The sequence below is a fragment of the Nymphaea colorata genome, chromosome 4, assembly GCF_008831285.2.
Source record: "Nymphaea colorata isolate Beijing-Zhang1983 chromosome 4, ASM883128v2, whole genome shotgun sequence".
Classification (NCBI taxonomy): domain Eukaryota; kingdom Viridiplantae; phylum Streptophyta; class Magnoliopsida; order Nymphaeales; family Nymphaeaceae; genus Nymphaea; species Nymphaea colorata.
Window position 1 is genome coordinate 15,635,999 of NC_045141.1, and position 26,025 is coordinate 15,662,023.

General features: G+C 36.6%; 1 protein-coding gene across 2 annotated transcripts; it reads left to right on the plus strand.

Moving 5' to 3' along the window:
• Positions 1-611: 611 nt before the first annotated feature.
• Positions 612-25,881, plus strand: LOC116252608 (uncharacterized). 2 transcript variants are annotated; one of them, XM_031626986.2, is made up of 23 exons: positions 612-811; positions 3,429-3,754; positions 5,129-5,232; positions 6,500-6,568; positions 8,087-8,147; positions 8,717-8,856; positions 9,700-9,889; positions 13,909-13,970; positions 15,760-15,848; positions 16,200-16,272; positions 16,357-16,416; positions 17,036-17,182; positions 17,294-17,332; positions 18,032-18,069; positions 20,564-20,650; positions 21,760-21,925; positions 22,529-22,606; positions 22,877-23,013; positions 23,952-24,028; positions 24,324-24,393; positions 24,636-24,698; positions 25,446-25,590; positions 25,712-25,881. In XM_031626986.2, exons 1-22 carry the CDS (start codon positions 752-754, stop codon positions 25,578-25,580), a joined length of 2,271 nt encoding a protein of 756 aa, XP_031482846.1. In that variant the 5' UTR covers positions 612-751; the 3' UTR covers positions 25,581-25,590; positions 25,712-25,881. The 2 variants fall into 2 exon arrangements, with proteins under 2 accessions (XP_031482846.1, XP_031482845.1); XM_031626985.2 differs by having other exon boundaries at positions 25,446-25,881.
• The last annotated feature ends 144 nt before the right edge of the window (positions 25,882-26,025 follow it).

Consider the following 26,025-nt stretch of genomic DNA (forward strand, 5'->3'; position numbering starts at 1 on the left):
AGCTCATCTAACAGCAGCATCAGGCAGCTGACATATTTCAATTCCATGTGAATATATTATTAGTTGTTTATCACATTTTAAAAAATGTAAATGTTAATGAAGTGGACTGGTTTTCCGCCCGTGCAGTTTTCCTCTGTATTTATTTTAATCACTCTTATCTCTTGAGTGAGACTGAACCGGCTAGACTTAGCTCAACTCATGCTTAGCTCGCCTTAAGTTGACGTCGAGTTCAACCATTTATGTGAGTGAGCTCAGCTAACTTTCCCACTTCACACCACCTAACCGGCTCCCTCAACTTTGTTGGTCCAACCTTTTCCAAGGATTTGCTTATTTGCTTTCCCTTATTATTTCCCGCGTTTGATCACATTCTTATTTCTATTTTAACTTCATGTTCTTGCAAACTGCTGATTTGAAAATTAAAAAATTTATTTTTTTATTACAACTTAAATATATGAATCTTTAGTTTAAAGTGATAAGCGAAAGGTTTGATTTCAAATGAGGAATCTTAAGACACAATAATTATAAAATTTATAGTATACATTTTTTAATTTGTTTAGATTTTAAATCCACGAATTTAATGTCACCGGGATGTTAGATCCGGGACAGTCAAGTGACGGCTCGGTGGTCATTGGGAAGAAGGAGCTGTGTGGAGGCAACCGCGGATTCTCTCTGCTTCCTTCCCTCCGGAAGTTTTGAAAAGCACAGAGTCGTTCCCGCAATCCGTGTCCCACAGAATTCTAGCCCTAAGAAAATGGACGCTGGATCCGGGGAGTACCGTCTGAGTTGCGAGCTCAGAGGCCACGAAGCCGACGTACGTCCTCCTTACCTCCTCTTCATTCCTTCCCTCTCTGTCTCCTCCTCACCGCTGGTTATCTGCTCTGCGCCTCTTCATTTCTTAGATCTCGTGGATCAGTTTTTTGTCATTTCCTCGTCTGTCTTCGAGATGCTATAGACGCCGCACAAGTTGCTGCTTTTTCCTTTACAAGATTTGTTCTCATATGCATCCATTCTGGTGTTCTTGCTTGTTTTATCATCGGTTGAGGCGGTTCGTCTGTGATTAGTTGCATCTTGGGTGGCCAAGCTACAATTCGGATTGGTTGTTTCTTTCTTTTTGTGCGTGTTATTTTCAGCGTGTTCGATTTTGGAAAATTTGGACGGATGCCGGAATTCGTAGCGCCTGTAGTGTAAAAGTCAGGGGCGCATGGTTCTTTGATCCTTGTAGGAGGTTGTTTGCCTAAAACGTTGATTGCGTGCCCGTCTCTTTTTCCTTCTTACTCATACACTCTGCAATTTATTTTGTCTTGTATTTTTCAGACGCTGATAATATTAGCATTCATGACGCGCAGCATTGCAAATGCAATATGTACAACTGGTGCCTATGAATTCTGATGGAAACAATGTTTTGGAAATTTCTTGATAGCTTCTATCCATGCTGGAAAACACACACACACACACACACACACATAACAGAGAGAGAGAGAGAGAGAGAGAGAGAGAGAGAGAGAGAGAGAGAGAGATGACTAGGGCTAGTCAATTGGTCTGTCAGTCACATATTTTTACACTTATGTTGGAAAAATAATCACGTGGATGTGTTCTTCATGTCCCAGACCATGAAAATCAACATGCAAATCATACTTTTAAACACGTAGAATGAGTTTTATAAGCTAAAAAGATTATGTCAATTGATTATTAAAATTCTATGAGATATCTGCTGTACACTAAAATTGTCATTTTTATATGGATTTGTGATGTTTTCATTATGTAGACCACATCAACATGGCAGGTTTTATAAAAAACGAGTTAAAAATTTCACGTGTGTGTACATGTGCACGCACGTGCATGCAATTGTTGCCAATGTGTTCAACAGTAAAGATCTTCACACACATGAGTGCGTGTCTGTACATGTGCATACGTTCGTTGTCAATGTGTCCAATAGTAAAGTTGTCATCTCATGTTTGTGTGTGTGTGTTTCTGAGTAAAAGAACATCCACATAAAAATTGCAGATGAAAAATAAAAAGAAAATTATATTTTTTGCCTCATATGAATAAAAAAGAAGAGGAAGACAAAGAAAAAGGAAAAACTGTAAACATCCAAGTGGCAAGTAATGGGAGAAAAAGGCTAGGCTGCTGAATGACTAGGTGACTTAAGTGTCTCAGACTCTCAAGCATTGACCTAGGCATTTTAGAATGGCAGGTCACCTGGGAACAGGCACCCAAGGGGTCCAGGCCCGAGGCAAGCATAGGCACATTATGTTTTTGACAGCATCATTTTGCAGTCCATGCATCCTACAATGGCAGTATGACCTAGGCTAGTCTTCTACAGTCTCAAAATTTTCATGTACTTCATCGTGAAGATTCACTTGAAGTTCAAGTGTATGGTATGGTTGTTTGAGCTTTCTGTCCTAGTATGCTGTGATGTGACATGTAAAACAATTGATTCTAGTGCAAAAAACATTGGATCACGAAAGTCAGATACTCAGATGCTTGATTGATTCATAAATTCAACACATAGTTGCATGTTGGGTCATTTTGCTAATTGACTGCTAAATGCAAGTAAAAGCCCAAACTGAAAGAAAGAAGATGATTTTTTTGCCTCAAAGTTGTAAACAACTTTTGAGTCAATGGGCATGGATGTCCTTCTCATCAAGCTTCCTCTCTTTTCTTGGAAAGGGCTAAGGCGCTTCAAATTTCTATCAGATCTCATACCCAAATTCTTCAAATATGTTATGCTGTAGAAGTTGTCCTATAACAAAATGTTCAACCTGGAGCAATTAAACCTTAAAGGGGCATTGGTATACACTAAAAAGGCAACACAGACATTGCATGTACTACTGTTACATTTTGATGTCCAGACTCATCCAACATGAGGAAGAAGGGGACAGAGAGAGGGGAGTTCCTTCATCAGTTATCACAGCAGCCTCAGTCTCTTAGGCATGCCCTAATTCCATGAAATATAACAATCCAAGTTGCGTGGAATTAAAGAGTACACAAATCACAAAATGGCAGGATTTCCTTTGTAGTTTTTACACATGCAGGGTCCTAAAAGGCTAAAGCACTTCAAAAGTTCAAATAACAACACAACGTGGATCAGGCCTGATTTGATCAGATCCAGATCCCAAAAGTGCACGCCTTTTCTGATACATCATGCAGTGGTGCATTATGTCTTGCAAATCCTAGTCACTGATATTGCTGGTATTTTTAGAATACCACGGAGAAATATCTTGAACACAGACACATACTTCCCCATATACATATGCATATGCATATATCATTTATTGTATTTATGTGCTTATGCATGTGTGGAAGGATGATTTTTGCTCATTATTAGAAGCTATTATCTGCATAGTGCATACTTATACTTGCTGGATTTCTGAATTTTGATTGTGGCATGGCAAGTGGTTTTGATATTACAAGCAATGTTTTCTCAGGTTCGTGGAGTGTGTGTGTGTGGAGATACTGGGATAGCAACTGCTTCAAGGGATAAAACTGTCAAATTTTGGGTTCATAATTCTGACCATGGATATAGATTATCGAAGACATTGGCAGAACATACTAGTTTTGTTGGACCACTTGGTTGGATTGCTCCATGTAATGATTTTCCTGAAGGTGGTATTGTCTCTGGTGGTATGGACACAATGATCTTGCTTTGGGACTTGAACTCTGCAAAAACAGTGCACAGAATGAGAGGTCATCAGCTCCAGGTTACAGGTCTTGCAATAGATGGTTGTGACATTGTTTCTTCATCTATTGACTGGTACATCATCAATTCTCTTATATCAAGCTTATAGCAATTGTGAAACCCATGTTTTTCTGTTATGATGTCTCTAATATGTCTGAACTCATCCTAATTGTGCTATTCTCAATTGCCACCCATCAATTATTTTTTTTAAAAAAAATGGAAGCTGTATATAATGGTTTTTTAGATTTGCCTGTGGCCCCTCCAGTTGCTTCCTGATATGCTATTTTCATTTTCTGAATTTGAATTGAGGATCTCTAAAGAACTGGTTAAGTCAGTTTTCCTAATCTGCCGAAGGTTTGTATTATTCTTTCTTTCTGAAAGTGCACTCTATGAAACTTCAGAGGCTTAGACTACATGATCTCTTCCTTTAGTAGAATTTCTGTGCCCCCACTAATTATCAGCAGCTCTGCAGAAGCTTTGCTGATCTTCTGCTTGAATTTTCGACCTTGTCTGAAGCTTGAGCTGTGCATGCATGTTTTTATAAGGAGTTAAGCAGCCCAGGCTTAGGCTTGCTTGAGCCCCTATACGTAAATGTCATTATTAGTTGAATCAAGTATGCTTGGCGTTGTCTTCCTCTCAACAATATATAAAATGTGTTTGCAGTTATTTACCTAAAAGGTCCTCTCATGTTCATTGTCACCTTGAACTGAAAGTATAGTCGTGTTCCTGCTAGGGTACTATTTTACATTGTAACACCCCTCTAGTTTTACAGTAATATTTTTTAAGCAAAGAAGCAGTCATGATCAATGATTTTAGTTTTAATGTTTGACCTGGAAAATTCATTTTTTGACATGGTTTATTTTTCTTTTAGAGCTTTATTCTCTTTTAGTTGTTCTTTTGTTTAGCAGGGTACTTTTCACATGGTTTATTTTCCTTGTAGAGCTTTATTCTCTTTTAGATGTTCTTTGTTTAGCAGGGTACTTTTTACATGGTTTATTTTTCTTATAAAGCTTTATTCTCTTTGAGATGTTCTTTTGTTTAATAGGGTACTTAAAATAGTTGACTTTAATCAATGAAAGGGCGGACCCTCTACGGACAAAGTCTTGCTGCTAGTTTGTGAACGTTGCAATTTGCAAATCATGATATTTTGATGTAAAAACTGTATTAGCGGTAGGATGTCGGCAGTCATGATGAAAAATGTGATTGGTTGGCAGTTTGCTACCCTGACTTAGTGGTGTTCTCTGTGGTTTTACCATTATTACATGTTTCATACACCATGGATGTCTTTTTTTAGGCCATACATAAATGTTTAGGCACAGGGCTAAAGAATGCCAATTTATTGTTAAGTTTTTTTAGTAAAGCTAGAAAATTTTCATCTTCCTTCCTTCTTATCTTGACCTTTTATTCCCCTGCCATTGTAGTTTACATTTCCGAACCTCTTTGTTGCAGTACCATTAAAAGGTGGAGGAAAGGACAGCTGGTTGCTTCTTGGGAGGCTCATAAAGCTCCTGTTCAAGCTGTTATAAAACTTCCATCTGGGGAGCTTGTTACAGGTTTTCTTTTCTTTATTTTTGTTTTCCCTTCCCCCCTTTAATGATGTTGCCTTTTTAAAATAAAGCTTGAAAAAAGTAACGTTTTCTTGAAGCTTTCATTTTTTATGCAAATAGCTTGCTTGCGTTTCTTTTGGAATATAGGTTGTTTTTTAGTGTAGTCCTGTATTATGTGTGACTAGTTCATTATTAGCAGTGTCGCTATCATGGAGTGAAAGAAAGTAGCTGGACCAGTTAAGGCTACTGTCTTTAATGTGGGACCTTGGGTTTTGAATTTCATTGAGAGCATCCTCCAGCTTACCATGGTCTGTTTGTGCATTGCATCAATCTTGTCATCATGATTGTGTGTGGGTTTGACAAAAGAAAAATCTCTTGACTGATGAGGATTCGTATAATAGGATAATGTAAGGGATGCTTTTCTCTTTTATCAGGTTTTGTGTACTGTACATGTTAGGGTTTGAAAATCTCCATGTATTTTAGCTTTTTTTTATTATTGTCTATCAGCAAATGGTATTAGGAAAAGGGCCTCTTCAGTTAAGGGGGGTAGCAATGAAGAAGGGGCATCAGCTGGGGTAAAAGTAGGCCTTTGATTCAACCAAGGTGTACCTGTACTGTTGGATGAAAATAGGATTTTATGTCTTTTAGGACTTGTTTTTTGCCTTGATGACCTCTATTACATCTGAATCAGGTGCAGATTATATTTGAATTTATGTACGATGGCTGGATTGGAGTCTCAAAGACGCTGACAATCAGCCAATTGGACCAGGTTGTGCTGCCTTGCCAAAGCCTGATACTAGACTTCTCTTGGTGGAAGTGGAATAGGATCTAGCCTCTGATCCAGATTTCCTTAGACACTAATAAATAATAATGCATTAGTGAGATTCATGCCATCTCCTAGTGATAAATTCCCAAAGTTCATGATGCACTGTAGGTCATATACACTTTTATGCTTTGCCATTTTCATAATTGTGGAACTTAGACTGGTTCAGGGATTTTATCCTATGCTTTGAGAACTCAAAATGGCAACCAGTGGCCTCTATTTGAAGGGTTGTCTATCTTTAGGTGGTCTGTATATTGATGTTGCTTATAGCCTTATATTAAGTGTGCATTAATGAGAAAAGTAAATAAAGCAAGGCCAAAGGAATTTTGTATTGCACATCTACTTTTTGCAGTTCTACTGTTCTTGTTTCTTTTCTATTTGGCATTTAAGTTTCAGATGACTGGAAAAGAACCATATTAAACTGCTATGATTTTTTTCATTTCCTTTAAGGTTCAAGTGATGCAAGTTTGAAGCTTTGGAGAGATAAAACATGTACAGGCACATTCACTGGGCACACAGGTTAGTGGTTTTATACTTGTATTGGTTATTGATTGAAGTTGCCATGTTTTACATCTCTTCATGACAAGTGAAAAGTGCTTTCAGGTACTATATCTAGTTAAGCCTGTTTGCATTTCCTTTCTTGTATTCCTTATGGGCTAATGAAGGATATCTCCCTGATCTTCAAGTCAAGATCCTAGGTTATGGTAATGCAAACCTGTCATTCATCCTATTCAAATATTTCACCTTCGAGTTGTCTAGACTTGAAGCGGATGGTTGCTGTTGAATCCTTGAAGATTGGAGAGTGGAACATGCTCTAAATTGTTTTTATTTTCTTTGATCTTGCACTTTGTAGCTATTTGAGCTTAGTTAAATGAGTTTCCTTAAATTTCAGAGAACATCATAAAAGAAGACTTTTAGAATTTACCTGGCTGATATCATGTCCTAATCTTTGCTAATTAGTTTGCAGGGTTTCTGTCATATTCTTTTTCCTGTTCACCCTTTGATTGCCATCAAGTAGATGGTTGGCCTTTAAATTGTGAGTGGCAGAATTCCTTTCAACCTTAAAGCTAGTTAGATACTACTAGGTAGCAAAAGCTTTTGAGATCCCTAAATCTACACGATGATATCAGGGAAACACCCTTCTAATACAGAATTTGTAAAACAACTTAGTGGAACAGTAATATAAGCTACTCCCTCTCATCCTTTTGATGGACTATAATAGGAACAGAATTAAGCAGAATCGTATGGAGTTGCTTGTTTTTCTAGTATTGTGACTGCTTTTCACTGTGGATTTCTAGCATGTTTTGTTACTATGTTATTGCATGTCGAGAAGTTACTGCCACTCAACAAGATTGAGAAAGAATCTGGCTAAATGTGTTATTACTCAAATGGGTGTCTGTTTGTTATTACTTTGATATCTGGTTGATTAATATGTAAACAAGGCAGCTTTAATTATCATTTTGTGACCATGTGTTCGCTTGAAGATAGAAAATAGTGGACATGTTTTCTGCATTGTCACAAGTATCGTTCTTGAGTTATTAATGGCCAGACTTTTTTGGGTATTTTTCAACAAAATTGTTTTTCTCGGGAAAATCTTGGAAAAACTTGGAAAACTTTAAAAATGAAAAAATTTTAAAAAATTGATAAAATAAAATAATAAGAAACTAATAAGAAAACATAAAGAAAACTAGATTAAAGTGACAAAAGAATGTTTTAACAATGACAAAAATGATGAGCAATAATTTATTTTAAGTTCAATTTTTAATACATGATGTTATTGACATTAAAAAAGAGAAAATGGAAAAATCGATAAAATAACACAAAAAACGCAAAAAAACACAATAAATGTATTTTCATCTTTTTTTTTTCAAAATATCATATTGTTTCATTTTTCTTGTTTTTCTCATTAATATTGTGGTGTTCTAAAAAATATCACATTATCTGTGACACTGGCTTTCTATTAATGCCTGTATTCTTACATGAGCATTTACTCTCTACCTCTTCCCCAGCTTTTGATGTGATGTTGGGTTTATGCAGATACTGTTCGAAGTTTAGCTGCAATTTCTGATGTTGGGATTCTTTCTGCATCACATGATGGGTGAGACACCTTAGCTATCTGTTTATAATTACTTAAACAACTGATATGTTTATTTGTCAGTCTGTTCTCTATTGACTATGGATAGCTGGGCAGTGCTGGAAAACATTGATAATCCGAATACCTTTTCTCAATTTTCTAAATTATGTCAGAAGTAGAAAGGAAATTCAAACTCTCAAATTGTGATTCTTTAGGTTGACCTCAAGACTTTGCACTAAATTTTTGGTAGGTTTTCTTTGAATTGATTTGACGACTGAAGTGTATGTGTTGATCCTAGTCAGCCTATTCACCTATTGTGTTATATTCTTCTTTCTCAAAAGAATCCATTTTGTCACTTCCCTCCTTATTTTGGTATGTCTAAACTTTAAGCTGGGTCCATCTAGTAACCAGAACTATCTATCAGTATTTCAAATGTTGTGCTGGGTATGTGGCCTCTAGTTTCTGGTCATTGAACCGTGAACTGATTTGGGAGTTCTTTAACTTTGCAACCAAATTTCTTTTTGCTGTTGAATCTAGGTGTTAGAATATTATTACACATTTTAGTGATGATGTTTAATATTTTGTAATGGTAGGTCAATCAAGTTATGGTCATTTGCAGGAGAAATTTTGTTGGAAATGGTTGGACATACATCTCTTGTGTATTCTGTGGATTCTCATGTTTCTGGACTCATTGCAAGTGGCAGTGAAGATTGTTCTGCCAAAATTTGGAAAGGTCATAAACGCTCTTTGTATATATAATAATCCTGTATACTTGAGTGTTTCCTGCACTCCAATTGATTGGGGAGGTCATAGTTTCTCTTTGTGTATATGACAACCCTGTATACTTGAGTGCTTCCTGCATTACTATTGAAACATGTACAGTGATTTTATTATTTAAGCTTCAAAGTAAACTAACTGCACAAATGCCTTCTCCTTTGAAGACCTAGGGATTCACTCAGTTCATGGTCAAACCACAAACCAAAGCTTATTGAACTTTGTCCTTCAAATTCTTGTTAAATTATATCTGGTCAATTAAAAACTATGACCTTTAGTTGAGTCACATCTTTCTGGACCTGGGGATGAGGTACCTATGACTAGTTTCTCAAAAAACATGCTTGTCAGGAGTCCTGGCTAATGTGCATAAGTTTGACTATAGAGGATAATCTCTATATATAATTCTTATCATCCTCATCCTCATTACCAATGATATTCTTTCTAACTACTACCAGTACGAGTATTTCTTTTGTCGGTTGCACTGCTAATTTGCTTCTGTTGCATAAGTGGTATTATGATAACTATGTAAAATTGGTAAAGCACATATATTTTTTTCCTTTATAATCTGTTGATTTATGTGAACTATGAACTATGATGGCTAATGACAGAGAGATTTTCTTATCACTATTTGTGCAAGATTGTGCAATTAATAATGTATCATTACTTTATCTTAGAGTTAGAATTTGTTTTTTTCCTGTGAAATTGAATCCATCCTCATCATAATTGTAAGTTATAATCCATGTCGACTTTTTTTGAGTTTCAATATATTTGAGTAAGTTGTTTTGTGATGTTGCCTATACAGATGGGACTTGCATACAAACAATAGAGCATCCTGGCTGTGTCTGGGATGTTAAATTCCTGAGTAACGGTGATATTATAACAGCCTGCTCTGATGGTGTTGCAAGGATATGGACCACTAATGAGGATAGGATGTCTGGGGCACTGGACATTGAAGCATATGCAGCTCAACTTTCAGAATATAAGTGCAACAGGTGTGGTTTTAGCTTTTTCTACCCTATGTTGTTACGAACATGCCTAGGCTTAAGTCTGCGCTCACCTAGGCCCTAGGCTTGGTTGGTAGCTTTGGCTGTCTGTTACTAGGTGACTTGCCATTTGACAACTTCTATGCCATCACCTGGGCACTGAGGATTATCCAGGCACTTGAGAGCTTGGTATTTTTCTTCAGCAACCTTGACCATTTTACCCTCTCTTTTTCTTCTATTGTTTGAGGCACATCTTTTTCTTTCTTCTTTTTCTTTTTCGATCTAATTTTTTCCTCTGCTTTATGCAGTATTTTTCTTCTCTTCTTTATGTTGCATATGATTTTGCACTAGAAGTGTGTTTTATGTGTCTCTCTCTCTCTCTCTCTCTCTCTATATATATATATATATATATATATATATATATATATATATATATATATATATATATATATATATATATATATATATATATATAAAACTTTTTTGTGTTTCTTTTTTGGTTTATTACAATGATATAGAGGAAAGTTTTACGACAAACAATTTCTTAGTTGTCAAATTTCAACTAGGTGGTCGACTTGTCCAACTAGTCGTTCGAGTCGATTATTAATCTGTATTTGTAGCCAGTGACTAGTTAGACAGACTAGTCAATTAGTCTTCTTTGTTGTTGGTCAGCCAACTATGTCCTAGCCTACAGGTATATTTGTGGATTCTTTGTATCCAAATTCCAATTTTGATGACTTAGACAATGTTATCATCACTGCCATGATTGAGGATTTACTTTCCCTCTTTGTAAAAATATATTAGATGAGTAGGTTAGGATTTAGTTTAGGCTTTTACTTTTCAGAAATTAGAAATTGGGCTGTTGGTATTTAGGAAATTAGATTATTTTGCATCCTCTATAGCATTGCATACCAGTGATCATAAATTGTAAGCTTGTTCTCTTTATGCAATAGAAGATTTAAACTTTAATTATTCAGCTTAGTGAAACTTACTCTTTCAAATTTCTAATGATGTCTAGGGTTAATAAATTGCTTTCTGGACTGCTTGGTGCACCTGGTCCCACCCAGTCCCTCATAGGATGTTGGCACATAGGATGTTGGGCCATTGGCTTAATTCACAGTTTACACCAGCGTACAGTTTTTTGTTGTTGAGGTCGAAATATATTTCGGATTTTGCTTAAATGAGTATTCCCATGTTAAGATAAGTTGACCTCAATTAGGAATTTAGGACCTTTTATCAGTCATCTGGTAGTTCGTGATCTATGATGACTGTCTAGTTCTGAAAATGTAAAGGTACCATGAATCTGCCATTTGGAATTTTGTCCTCTATTTACTGTGACAGCTGTGTCCTCGTGTGAAGATGGTGAAACATGCACCTCCATCTTTTTTTGCTTTTGTGGACCTTTGTCCTTAGAGATGGCTTAAATTTTGTCAGGCAGCTTCTGTAGGTGCTTAAGATATTGTTTACTACTAATTAGTCTGTTTTTCCGTTACTTTAATTTGGTAGATTTGTATTCTAATGACATGTGGCAGACCAGTATAACCACGAAGGTTGGCACTTGCACATGCTGCAACATAAAAGCTTCAAGATAAGCAAAGAAGGCATGCAAGTGTATACCTCCTTATACAGACATATGCATGCACATACACACTCTGCGTTAGTCACATGTATGGACATTTCTTTTCAGGTTTCAAAAAGTTTCTATCAAAGAATATTAAGATCCAAAATATGGTTTATTCAGTATGTGTTTAAAATTTTTCAGCAATATAGGTAAAACAACCAAAAAAATATTAAAAACAATTTAGATACCTTGCACAACCAACAGACAATATATATGGAGGCATAACTGAACTCAGGGCAGCAATTTCTTAAGGAAATGGACATATGATCAAACCATATATGCACACAGTAGACATAGGTTTACCGATTTCAATATTTCAGGACATTTGTTATATTTAAACTATCCAACAATGTGGAGGATATGGAGAGTAGCAGCTGAAGCGTCCAGCACCATATGCACAATTACATAGACACATATGTATATGCTTGTTAATCTTACAGTATGATGATAACAGGTAGGAGAGGGAAGAGGGGAAAGAAGATGACAAAAAGAAAGAAAAAAAACAGAAGGAGAAGTGGAGTAAAAGGAAGAAGAATAAGAAGAGTAAGATTGAAAAGAGGAGATAGAAGAACAAGATTTAGAAAAGGCAGAGAGGTTGGTTGCAAAGAAGGGAAGGAAGAGGAAGAGGAGAAAGAGAAATGAGAGACATGAGTGAAAAGCATGAAGAAGCTACTCTTCCTCCCCACTAGGTAAAATGGTGCGGTGATCGCTAGGTCACCTAGGTGGATGCTTATACATATTTTTTACTGGAAAATAAAATATCCACAACAAAGATAAATTTGAAATTATTATATGATTTACAAGAACAACCAAGAATCATCTAGGTGGAGAATGCACTTATTTCTTTTCCATGTCAGCTGCCTTTGTGAATATGACATTTTAGTCCTTTAGTCCTTTGCCAAGTGTTACACTTTGTTTTGATGGAAAATAACAAATTGTTACGCTGTTTTACTTCCATTTCCATGAATAAGTGCCCAGGATCGAGCTGAGTACTACAAGATTATAATCTGACATTCACTTGACCGAAGGAGAAATCCACACTAAAAAACAAACTTTTGTTCATTGTCACACATGTCATTCTCAGATTCCTCTAGGTGATTTTGGGAAAATTTATTTTTGAAGATCTTCAAAATTGGAATAAATTAAAGTTTATATAAAAAATAATAAAAATTTATGAAATTATGAGTGTTCTATTGTTCTACTCATTTTCTTAAAATGTTGAAGAAGTTATAAGTTATATTTTAAGAGAAATAAGAAGTGGAAAACATGCACTTAATATAAAACGCTTTTTTTTAAGGGAAAATATCACACTATTTTCACAAGATTTTATTTTTTGGTGAGATTTTCAAAATGTCATGATACTTTCCTGGGGTAAAAGAGTATCACTCTATTTTCATGATATTTTTAGAATAGGACAGATATTTGTGACAATGCTTGTGATAATTTCTGTTATAGTTTGCTCTGTTTTGTCAGTTAATGACAACAGACACAATAGTGAAAAATTTCTATATCTCGACAATGTTCTTAATGAAGAAAAGAAGTATAAAAGGCTAGAAAAGATACAAAGTATTCTCATATATAAATAGTAATAAATAATAACCTTGTCTTGAGCATGACATCGAGCACATGCTAATAAGGCATTTTTTTTCTCCTAACTAAAGCCTCAAAGGGTGCACTAGAATGATTAGGAAGCTTCCACAAAGGTCCAATATATTGATACAACAGAAGTATTAGCAAGCATGGTCAATGTCTATCCCTGCTCCCCTGCTCGTTTTGCTGCATGCATTTTAAAATTATGTTAGCAAGTGTCTGCTATCTTATGGATTGGAAAATACAGAGTCGACTTTCACCTTCTAGATCTGCATTCAACAACACATCTATATCTCATTGGTTGAATGTTTCATGTTTATATGGTTAATGTTTCATGCTTGTATGGTTCTGAGTTATGTGGTACATTATTAGGACTCCAAATATGTTTTTGTTAACAGAGGGCCAAAAAACTCCAAGGGGCATTTGTTTTGCCATGTCTCCTAATTTTCCTCCCAAACTATTTTCTTAAAATATATGTGATTTATCATGTGCTTCGTCATTAAGGATGTGGTTTTTTCTTATTAGCATATTTTCAACTTTTTCTCTTATTCATTTCTTGTAATAAAAAAGCCGACATTGCAACTCTTCTTCACTGTAGAGTTCCTCATAATTAGAACAAGGTGTTGATTAATGACACTCTTGGTGGGCATTCTCTTTATTAGTAAGATAAATGGGGAGAATTGGACTTTCTTTCTGCTGGCCATGTTGCTGAAGCAAACTCAGCCTCTTTGATTAGAGTACTGATGTTGAAGTTCATTGAATGCAACTTTAACAACAATCTTCGTGTTTGATGTTTTTTCCTGTTATTTACTGATAGGAAGAGGGTTGGAGGGCTGAAGTTGGCTGATTTACCTGGGCTTGAGGCATTGCAGATACCAGGTTTGAGATGCAAATATTGTTTCTTCTATGCTACTGCTTAGCTGTCTGCAGTTGTTTACACAATTTCTTTTTCAAAATTTGCAGTAGGCCTGTGTACTTTTGGCTGAGGAATGGACCAGGCTAGGCCTGCCCAACCTGACCCCGGGGGGGGGGGGGGGGAGCGGGGCTTGGGCAGGTTGTTTACAGGCCATGCCCATCAAGTTAGGGCCAGACCTGGTCTTAACTGACCTGTCTATTTAAAGTGGGTCAAAATTATGTGTCCGACTTTGTGCCTACTGCTTTTGTTCAAGAGAGGGAGAGAGAGTGTTTTTGATCTCTACAAAAGGGAATGTGGTGAGTTTTAGGACATGGTTCTACATGGTGGTTGCTATTTGCGTGGCTCTAGACAACGGATGTTTTATCTAAATATAGACATGTATTTAGTGTGTTTTACTTTGATGTTTGAAAATTTAGCAATCTTCAATGTATCATAAGAATCAAATTTTTATATAATAATAAAACAGTGGCTAGCAATTCATGAATAAATGGGTTCTTGAAGGTGGTCTATGTAGAAAACTTGAAGTGGACTTCAATGCATGAAGGTATTACTAAATCCTATGAAGTATGGTCGAGGTACAGTGGCTGTACCTTTAAATGTTTGATTTATGTAAATCAGACACGGTCTTATACACTTATACTAGTCATACTCACTCTGGATCACAATAAGACATTTTTAATCATGTGAAACCTTAAATGATATGATTCACCTTGTTATCTGAAAGAGAAATTTCTTCATTGCAAGGCTTTCATTTTCTTTAGAAAAAAAGGAGTACCTTACAACTTGCAGGCAGAAAGTGGGAAGTCATATGAACTTTTTTTTTTGCCGTTTTCACAATGGTAGGTCTAGATACGAAGGAATTAGGGAAACACAGAATGTAGATACAAAGGAAGTAGGGAAACACAGAATGTAGATACGAAGGAATTAGGGAAACACAGAATGTAGATATGAAGGAATTAGGGAAACAGAGAATGTAGATGTGAAGGAATTAGGGAAACACAGCATGCAATTCTGAATTGATACAGTAGACGAGAGGCTTGATGATGATGATGGGATGAAGTTATTCAGTCATGCTGGTAATCTTTTCTCCACCAAAGACGAAGGCTCAACCTCCTAAGGAGCAATTAATTTGAATAAAGGGATTGATCAATTCAAGCTGCACATAGTTGGTCTTTGTCCAATCCATGCATGATTGAGATTTTTCTGGTAGTAACCTAATCCCTGATTCTTTGTAAACCAGTCAAGATGTTGATTGCTGATAGATTTCTTGTCATAATCTACGGTTTGGCAGTTTTTGTTATGCAATTTTTGGACTCGAGATGATTGAGCAATGTTTTCCATTTCTTCAGTTGAATAGCGAAAAATGAAAGCAGAATGACTTAAATTTTGTCTGTTCTTCATTTACTCAATGTTAGTAGGTGTACGTACTTTTTCTCCTAACCTTTAAGGCAATTTATTTTGGGGGAAAAATTGGTATTTTCGCCCTTGAATGTGCAGATGTATGGGTAATTTCCAAAACCTACATGATACTGTGCTTGATTTTTTACTAAATTCTTTCTTTGGATTGTAATTGCGGACAATTTAATTTGGAATGATGTGCAATGCAGAAGCATATTGTTGTTCTTCATTTGCTATTTTGTTGTTTCTGCCTATCATAGTATGGGAAATTCACCATCTTTTCTGAGCTGTAAATTAGCAGATAAAAGTTCTTGTTTTACTAGGAATGTGATGTTACCTCCCTTCCTTTTCTAGGTTCACATGATGGACAAACGAAAGTTGTTAGAGAAGGAGATAATGGTGTTGCATACTCATGGAACTTAAAGGAACAAAAGTGGGAGAAAGTATTCACTTGTTCCCGACCATGTTGAAGTTTTGTCTCTTCTATTTTAGTGTTTAACCAAAGTGAATCTGTCATGCCCTTAAGGGAACAAATATGAGAAGGCTCATATGCGGTCCTTAATGAAACTCTTAGTCTGTATGCATTTAAATTTTAGCTGACACATGCTTTCATTTTCTGCACTCTCTTGGATATTGATAATGTTTTTCTTTTGACTGAAAAACTTACATGTTTTTTACGATTTCATATTTCTGTTATCCGGCATATTGATGTTTCAGGAACTATTCAGTTACTGATCTGAATCTTTTGTAGATTTAACAGTTCAACTAAGTTGATCAAGGTTTCCTGATTTCAGATTGGTGAAGTAGTTGATGGGCCGGATGACAATGCAAGCAGTAGATTTCTTAATGGTGTTAAATATGACTATGGTAGGTCTTATATTGATGGAAGAGAACTGAATTTTTCATACCATAACATCTTTTCCATCTTGACTGACAGTTTCCTGTTTCCAGTGTTTGATGTGGATATTGGAGATGGTGAACCCATCCGCAAATTGCCATACAATAAGTCAGGTCAGTTGTCTTTTGTTTGGTGGTTTTGATGTGGAAATCATGTTTTACTGCTTTTCTATGCTGGGGAATTTGCTCCTTAATTTTTCTTGTACCCATTCTTTGCTATAACAAATAACCTTACTTTGACAAATTGATATTTTCATCCAGAACTAATTATTTGTGGTAAATAATCATGTATAAACAAGATTAATATACCTAAATATATTCCAAAAAAAAAATCATTAATGAATAGAGATGAATGATCTAAAAATTGGCATTTTTGGCCTGTTGCTTGAACCATGTCATGTATACACTTACATGTACGCAATTTGAAACTGCAAAGTTGCCTATCCATATCGAAGACACTTATATTTAAATGGTCATATATGATGGTCCTTCTGTGGCTGATGTGATTCTGGTGAAGTTCATGAAGTGAGCTTTTGGCAAGGCTGCCTCTGGTTAATCTAGCAGAAGCTGGCCTTTGGCTCTAGTAGAACCTTTTTGAAGCTCACTTTGTTCAGCTTCACTTACTCCAACTTGTGGAGAACAAGGTCCTCTGAGACTTGTATTTCCGAAGGTAGTAGATGTGTATTGTGTCTCATATTGGATGACGTGTTTCTTAAAGAGAATTTGTCAACAGATAATCCATATATGGTTGCGGACAGATGGCTTTTGGAAGAGAACCTTCCGCTTTCATACCGCCAACAAGTTGTGGAGTTTATATTGCAGAACACTGGACAAAGGGATGCCCCAATTGATACATCATTTCATGATCCATACACTGGAGGTGCACACAAATATAACAGAATATTTTCAAGATAGAATATTAATTGTTTTCATCCAAGATCTGTCCTGGCGATCTGGTACTGTTGGCTTATTTGTTTGTTTCATGTTTCAGCAAATGCTTATGTTCCAGGTGAATCTTCTCGTAGTCAAGGTATTCTTAATTCATTTGTAGGATTACTTTTGAATGCATTTTTCTGTGTAATCTGAATTTTTAGAATGTGCAGGCTTATTTCACTGCAATTTCTGAGATTGTTCCCAAATTTATTTCTCATAGACCTAGTTTGCTTTTTTGTCTACGGACCACTGCCGTTTTAAAAGATATCCCAACTTCCATTGCTTGATGAAGTCTTTCTATTTTATGTTATTTATTGTTCCTCTATAGAAGAGAAATATCAGAATACATCGACAGCATGGTACGACAACATAATGCATTATTATGACATAAATTACTAATGGAATATCGTTGCAACTTTGTTATGCTAAATTCAGTTGTGGACGTTTCCATAATTTGAAACTCTAGTAGCATAAGAATGCTGGTGTCAAGAGTGGATTGGGTTCTGCAAATTTTCTAGTTTAACAGTGTCCAGGGCTTGGATTTATATCCTAGTACTATGTGTGTTTAACTTCATTGCACATTGACTTCTCGCCCGGTCATTATTATATCTTTTGTGTGTTCATTTCCTACTTTGGACTATTATGAACACTTAAATTGGCCGTCAACTTCTATGACTATGTGAAATTAGTGTTAGTTTTCTCTTGATTTTTATGGGTATTTTGCATATGTCTGTGTGTGGATGTTCCTTTAGCTGTATTATGTTGCTTCTCATATTTTTCCTTGTGTCACTTGCAGTTGCTCAAAAGGTAGTTACTGTCAAGCACCTTCCGAAGGTAAAATTCTCTATGCACCGAACACTGGGTGATATTAGTCGAATGCTTTCTTTTAATTTAGTGGTTTTGTATGTTTGGTCAAAGTTGCTAAGCAAATTTAAGTTGAAGTTTTCTCTTTTCTACCACAGAGTGTGTAGGGATATGAATGGATCAGATTTGAATCGAAGACACTGTTAACCAAATTGGCTTTTTCGGATGCTTACATATTTGAATTCAAATGTGAATGGAGAAAAATCATTTCTGAATCCAAACCTGAAATCCAATTTCACGATCCGAATCCGAACCAAATTGTAAACCGAATCCAGCTGGCTTTCAAAATGTAAGGACTTTGGATATACAATATCTATTTAAAACTATATCCTATGCGAACCCAAATCTGATTGTATGTTTATGTATATCCGAATCTGAATCCGATCAGACGTCTCTTCTTAAATCTGAATTTGATCTGATTTCTTAATGGGATATTAATTTTTTGAAATGGTTCATTTGGATATCCAATCCAAATTGGATATAAATTATAATGACTTTGGTCACGTATAATTCCTTTTGGTGAATATTTTGGTTTTAGCAGTTTGATATTAATGCTGTACCCCTATTATCACAATGGGGGATAATAAGTAAGAATTGCTCAGTAGAAGTTTCTTTTGGTTGTAGGAACTCTGCATGTGCCCACGATAGGAAAATTTGGAATGTCTTATTTCGTTTGGAACTTGCAATTTTGTAGGCACCAAAAGGTCAGCTTAAAGATATACCTGTAAGCATTTGTAAGCTGAACGTGCAGAATTTGTGCTTAGCTCTAGAAAGGAGAAAGAATGGATGAGGTCTTCATATTTTATGAGTCATTATCAATTTGATCACCATTTTTGAGCTACTGGTCTACTAGTAGACTTTCAGATGCCAAACACAGATCTGTTGCCAATGTCCGTACTGTGGTCAATAGTAGAGCTGTTAGACTTCCTGATAGATTTCATGGGGGTTCCGATTTTGGGTTGATCTTGAACAATTTGAAGTTTGGACTTGGATTTGATTTTCTCCTTGTCTTTCAGCAGTCCAACTTAGTGGGGTTTGGTGTGGCTTATTTGCATATATTCTGGAATCTTATTTTTAGATTTATAAATGGTCAATATTTTATTATTGTTGTCCTGTTTATACTTAGACTTCTTAAGCGGCAGAGAAGGATAACATGTACTTATGAGATCTTCTTTTCTTCTTTTGCCATATTTGATAGTTTCTCTTATCAGTGCTCATTTATTGGCATGGGGGCTTTGTCTCCCATCCATGTGGTGTAGCTCCCTCTCTCCTTAGGAGGCCTTAAAGTTTGGCCGCGTGCCTTAGACAAACCAGTTAAGCCGAGGAACACAAGCAAGTCGCAATCTTTTAACGGCACTCACTTCCTTGTATTCATTAAAGTAAAATACAATATACACTTAATTTTTTCCCAAAAACAGCACACTGACCCTCTGCTTTTCCTGCCAGTGTCTAGTTTTCACTTTGTTTCCTCTAAAGGACTGTGCTGGTGGCTGTTATATATGCTGTGTGGGTCCACAATGGGCAAAATTTCTACCAAAAGCATGCTAAGGATGAGTTATGCAAATAAGTATCCCGACAGTTTTAGTTTACCGTGTGGCTGGCCAAGTGTAGCAGCCACATGAAGGTGATGCCTGACTTTCTTGGTTGTGTATCACAAGGCTACGAACTTGAGCTGTTGTCTTGGCTTTCTGGACCTCTTTTGGCAATGCTTCACTGCTCCTTTGTCCACCTTGAAACTCCACCTCTGCAAGGCTTGTAACTACCTCTACCTGCCTGCTTCAGGTCATGTGTTTTGACACACCATGATCACTTTCTAGTTTTCTCAGCATGTTGCTATTCAGCGTTGGTCCACCTTCCTCAGCCTAGCCTATTTTTGAGCAACGATTTGGCTATTCCCTTGCTTGGCAAGCATTCGCCTGTCTTGTTCTTGTGGCTTGGCCACACTACTTTAGCAACCATTCGGCAACTGTCTATGTCTGCTGGCCAGGTTGTCCATGTCTTGGACACCCTCTTGGCCTTTTCTGGTTGCTCACCTGGTTGGGCTGCATGGCTTGCCAACTCGCATGGCCGGTCAGTAGCCTTTGTCCAATTTGGGCCAACTCCACAAGGCCTGCAACAATTTTCATTCCCAAATGCATTTTGATTGAGGGGCACGGCCATTTTTCTGGCTGTCCAAAGGCATCCTTGCCTTGGCCTGCACAAGGCCTCTTGCTGCACAGCTTTGTTGAGACTTACCCATTTCGGGGGCTAACATTCATTCAGTACCTTCGAAGTGTAAATTGCCATGTGAAGACCATTAGTAAAGCTTCACTTTTTTGCCTTGGGTGTTCATGCATATGATGCAGTGGTACTGGGGTTGAACTAGTGGAGGCCCCACTATATGTGCATCCCCTAGGCTCTCAAATGATAATTTCTATCAGATGAGGGTTCTGACATGCTTGTGGATGGTGATTTATGTTTTCAGAAAGGAATGCTGCTATTTGATGCTGCTCAGTTTGATGGTATTCTAAGGAAGTTTTTGGAGTTCAATGACACTCTATCGAGTGATGTGGTAAGTATTGAAACTTGTGTGTCTTGAAATGCATATGAAAGTAATATGCTTGATGGTTCTGATGCCTTCTGATGAAATGTGTCGAAAGTTTTCATTGAATTCTCCTTGGTATGCAACTACAGCAACATTCAAGACATTGGTCAATGCATTTGTTGTTGCTCCATATGTGCAAAACTTCCTGTTCAGTGATTTGGCAGGAAGTTGAATTTGATGTTTTAGTTGCTTTGCAGTAAGTATATCAAGATAATTTGTATGTCTCATTTGCTATACAAACATAGAGTACAAGGCAATTGTCATTGCCATTTTTTATTTGTTTCTGAACTAATTTATCATTATGGACTAAAATTACTCAATAATTTTTTTTATCCTTTTTATAATAAAAATTTTGATGTGATATCGTTTTGATCAAATTTGTTAACAATTAATCTTGAAGTTTCAATTCTATACTGTTGGTTCTTTTAGAAAAAGATCAAAGGAATAACCTATTGTGTCCAGCGTGACCATTTGATGGGTTTAGCCTTCTTCATGCCATTGGTTTGAAATTTCACTTTTTTTGTTCTCATTTTAGTGACAGCATTCTCTATGACAACTTAAATAATACTTGATATTTTGGTAATCCTGTGGAATGATCCTTAAGTTTTCAGAAAATGACTTCCATAACACATTATTTTTAAGAAAATATCAATTAGCTATATCATCAAGTCCTAGGGGATTTATTTCGTGTACAGGAAACTGAATGAAGGGAATCTTGTGCTTATCATTTCTGAGACATTTTTAGCAAGTAGTTCAGAAACTAGTTAGTGGTTTACATTATTTTAAGAGCATCAATATTATTGCTATGTTGAAAAGAAATTGTGTGCCACACTCATACAGTGACCATTCCATCCCGTTTAGCAAAAACAGAGGGAAAGAACCCCATTGTTGTTTTGTGAGTATGAGAATATCAGAATTGCAAACTTTTTATCTGACCTTATGAAGCATGCTGTGTTGAGTTGGCAACTCTCCATACCACGTAATGCTTTGTTTTGTTGTAGCTTAATTATTTCAAAAATATAATGTTCATGCATATGCATTGTTACTGAGATGATGAAGGCCATATAATTTTATAGGAGCAATCACATTTATCAATAAAGGAGATGGAGTTGTCCAGGTTAAATGCCATCATAACTGTGTTAAAAGACACATCACATTATCATAGCAGTACTTTTTCTGACATGGACATTGGCTTGTTAGAAAAGTTATTGGATTCATGGCCCACCACCATGCTGTTCCCAGGTAAGCCTTTGTGGATTTTTTAAATATCTCTGTTGCATTTGACAGTTGTTGTTTGGAGTTAGTTTGTACGAAGATGTGGACTCTTTATCTTGGCCTCCTTTATCTTCTGCCACAATGCTCTCTCTTCCTATTAATGTTGTCTTTTTTGCTGCGTTCTGGCATTTGCTTTTCCACTCAATACTCTCTCTCTCTCTCTCTTTTATCATTGTTGTTTCTAAAGGGATTTCATGTGGCTAGCTCCCATCCTGCATGAGGAATTCACCTATATATGCATTCATGTTCTTCTGTTTTTCCATTGGCATATCTGTATTTGTATCTTTTGGGTTTATTTTTGGTTGGGAGGTGCAAAAAAATGAACTTGAAGGCACTTGTGAACCCTACTTAGACCAAGGAAGTGTATGTTTGTTCGCATGGTGCTTCTTCAGAGAGTTGTCACATTCATCCTCTCTATGTAAACCTGGTAGTTGTATTTTCACGTAACTTTTGTTTAATGCAAACCCATACACCATTATTAAATTATCATGGATGCTGGTACGACAGCAATTCTTGTTAAGCAATCTGTTTGTAACAATTTCTCATTTGATTCTGGTCCTTTTTGAACAGTAATTGATATTATGAGAATGATCGTATTGCATCCTGATGGAGCCAGATTACTTCACAAGCACGTTGAAGAAGGACATGGTATCTGAGACGCTACTTTGGCAATTTCATAGTCCCAATTTTTCTTATCATCTCCATTGTGTACCTTTTGATATTTGTCAAAGTTCAATTGTCTGGTGAATGGCGTCCATGTCAGTTGAGTATGATGTTGTGCCAAAATTCCTCCGGTGATGCAGCTCCTGAAATCAATTTAATGTTACCGTTGTTTTTCCATATATGAATTATCATTTGGCTTCATCTTCCTAGCCCCAGCTTTATACCTTTGCCCTTTGGCATGCTTTCCTCTGGCAGATATGCTTATTCAGATCGTACAGATGGCCACATCCAACCCGCCCCTTACAGCAAACCTCCTAACTGGTGCCCGTGCTGTTGTAAATCTTTTTAAGCATTCATATTTCCACAAGTGGTTGCATCTTCATTATAGTGAGGTGAGTCTTTTCTTGTCTAATGTTTTAATTTATATATCATGTTGAATTCAACCACTTGCATGGTATTTGTTTCACAATCCTGTAAGGCTGTGGTGTTTGTTTCACAATCCTGTAAAGCCAATCTGTGCTGATGAAACAAACCATTCATTATACAATTGGCTTAGAGAGCCTCTACTTATGGTAGTGAATTTACAAAAGGGTTGTGTACATGTGAATGCATGTTTAGTTAAAAAGTACCGTTGACATCCGCCGCGGCCTAGGTGCAAGCTTGATTCCTACATTTTCTATTTCATTTACTCCTGTTATAAAAAAAATTTAAAATATTCACGTTTTCAACTATTGCCCAGTTATCTAGGTCTTCTGAATTGTTGCTTGTCTTCCTAATGGATTTTTCTGATCTTTTATGAGCTTGGCCTTTAGGGACTTTGTCTAGGCATCTAATACTCTAATAGTGCTTTGATTACGAATCTGGTGGCTTTTGCTGCTTTTGCGGTTTGCAGTTATTATTGTTGTTACTATTATTCTTATTCTTATTGTTTTTGTTGTTATTATTGTTGTTGTTGTTGTTGTTGTTGTTGTTGTTATTATTATTATATTTTTAAAATTCTTAATGTTATTGTGTTTCTAGTACTTGTAACTTGTATCTGCTTCTTAGGCTCAGTTTCTCTCAATTGCCTAATCCCTTTCTTTTTTGGGTTCCTCTCTTTGATAATTACCCTCCTACTTTTTGGTCCTTCTAAGATAGTCTATTATATGAGATCATACTTCGTTTCTTGCACACAACGTTGCCTTTTATGCCCTTGTTCTAACCCTTTTCCTGAAAATATGCAACTCGTGCTATGGGTGGAGTGGTGGACCCAAGTGACTGTTTATTCATCTGGTTAACAAATACAATGAATATCTTTTCAGCTTTTCTTTTTTGGTGGTTTTCGCTGCAGATTCTCGATAAATTTTCAGGCTGCTGCAATTCCACCAACAAAAATGTGCAGCTGGCCTATTCCACATTGTTGCTCAAGTAAGTCAATGTTCACGTTGTATCTTAGTTTCCTCCTCCAGTTTTGAAATATCTCAGAAAGTACACGTTCCATAAGCATTTTATTTCTTTTGATACCGAATAATTATTTCCAAATTTGGTCTTTATTATACTACTTGAAGGGTGAGAATCAAGTTAACTCATTTGTCAACTTTGATTCCGTACCTCCATGATGGCTTTGTGGCTATTATGTCACTAATTATAGTAGTTTATGCTGGCTTCATGTGTATCTACGTTGTATTAAAAGTTGTGTAAGTTTGTTTTGGTTTCCGCGCAGCTTTACGGTGCTTTTAATTCAAGAGAAGGATCAAGAGGGCCAAGCTCAAGTTCTATCAGCTGCTTTAGAGGTTGGTTTCTTTGTAAGCTTGTTTTATTCAAGGAAACTACGCTATACAAGGTCAAATCAGACTAGACATCACTGTGTCTGCTTCCTGCTAGAATGGAGCATGGCCTGATGATGAGCTGTTGATGGTCATCCCGTTTATCTGACAAATTTTCAGACTGCTTTTTTACAACCATGGCCACTTGTGCAGTTTAATGTTAATTCTTCGATTGATTCCTTAAGTATTCTGATGATTCTGGTTGGCAGATTGCAGAAGAGAATCAAGATCCGGATGCCAAATATCGAGCTCTGGTTGCAATCGGTTCGCTTGTATCCTTCGATATATGCTGTTCGTGCATTTTAATGGTTTATACTTTTTAGAACCCAACACTCATCCTTTAATGTTACCGGTCCTTTTTCTAATAATTTGTGTCGAAAGGCCATAATGTATTGGCTATTGTGCTGCGGTCATTATTTTTAGACCGTCGTCTTGCTTGTGGCACCAGCAGAACCGTAGTGTCCACATGTTAACCTGTACATGATTTTGCCCTTCGTCACTTTTCACATTATCCTTCATAATGTGAGGCGTGGCTGGTCCCAGGACTCCGGATCTGCTTGCTTTTGGTTCCTCTTCGAGTGATCTTTTCATGTATTTATCAACCAGTTTCCTTTTTATGCACTTTTTGCTCATAAATATGTTAATTCTTCCATCCGTTATCTTTCTTGTTTTTCACGTTCTTTTTTCGTCTTCAGTTGTACATCTGCCTTTCCCTTCTCACCAATGAAAAATCCCCGTCTCTAAGTGTTTGTCCTATAAATGCCAATCCATATTCTTGGTTTATGTCCGTCTTCTGATGTGGATTTTCTTCTCGTGGAATCTGTCTTGTATGGCGCTGGTTCTTATGTTACTGCACAATGTTCGGTGCTTTTTAGTATATCGCTTTTCCAGTTGTTCATTTGTTGCTTAAAGGTCCTCCTTGGCCTCAAAAGCTTCTACTGAAAATGGAAACGTACAGAAATACCATTTGATGCTTGTAATCCCCCTATCCAGTTTGCCTTAACCTATTGAAAATGCAGATGCTGGAAGGTCTCGTGAAACAGGTCGCTCTCGATTTTGATGTCCAGAATCTCGCAAAGGCTGCAATGAATTCAAAAGAAGCAAAGATTGCAGAAGTTGGAGCTGATATTGAGTACCTGACGAGAACACCGTAATCATTTACGTGTGAGCAGTCTCACCACTGTTTGTCTTTCTTGTTTGACAGCAAGGGTTAAGGCTCACTACTAGGGTTTCCTACGAGTTTATGTGCCACAGCCTTCTTGATGGACGCTCTCTGCATTTACAGGACGTACCGTTGAATATGTATCTGGTAAACAGCCATTCCAGAGGGAAGAAAGTAACCGGAATCCACCTGATACTGTCATTATTTACGACACCTGCAAAGTTTTAGCCTGTGAAATATTCTCTGAAACCTTCCTCTTCATCTTTACTGCAATTGATTCATGTTTCTGGGTTTGTGCTTTGCACATTATTTGAAACAAGAGAAAACTGATCATTCATGTGTGACAACAATTAATGGGAAAATGGAAGGGGGAAACGAATTCAAAGTAGAATTCAATGTTACGCGTGAGGCTTTAAATTTCTACCAGAGTTTGCAGT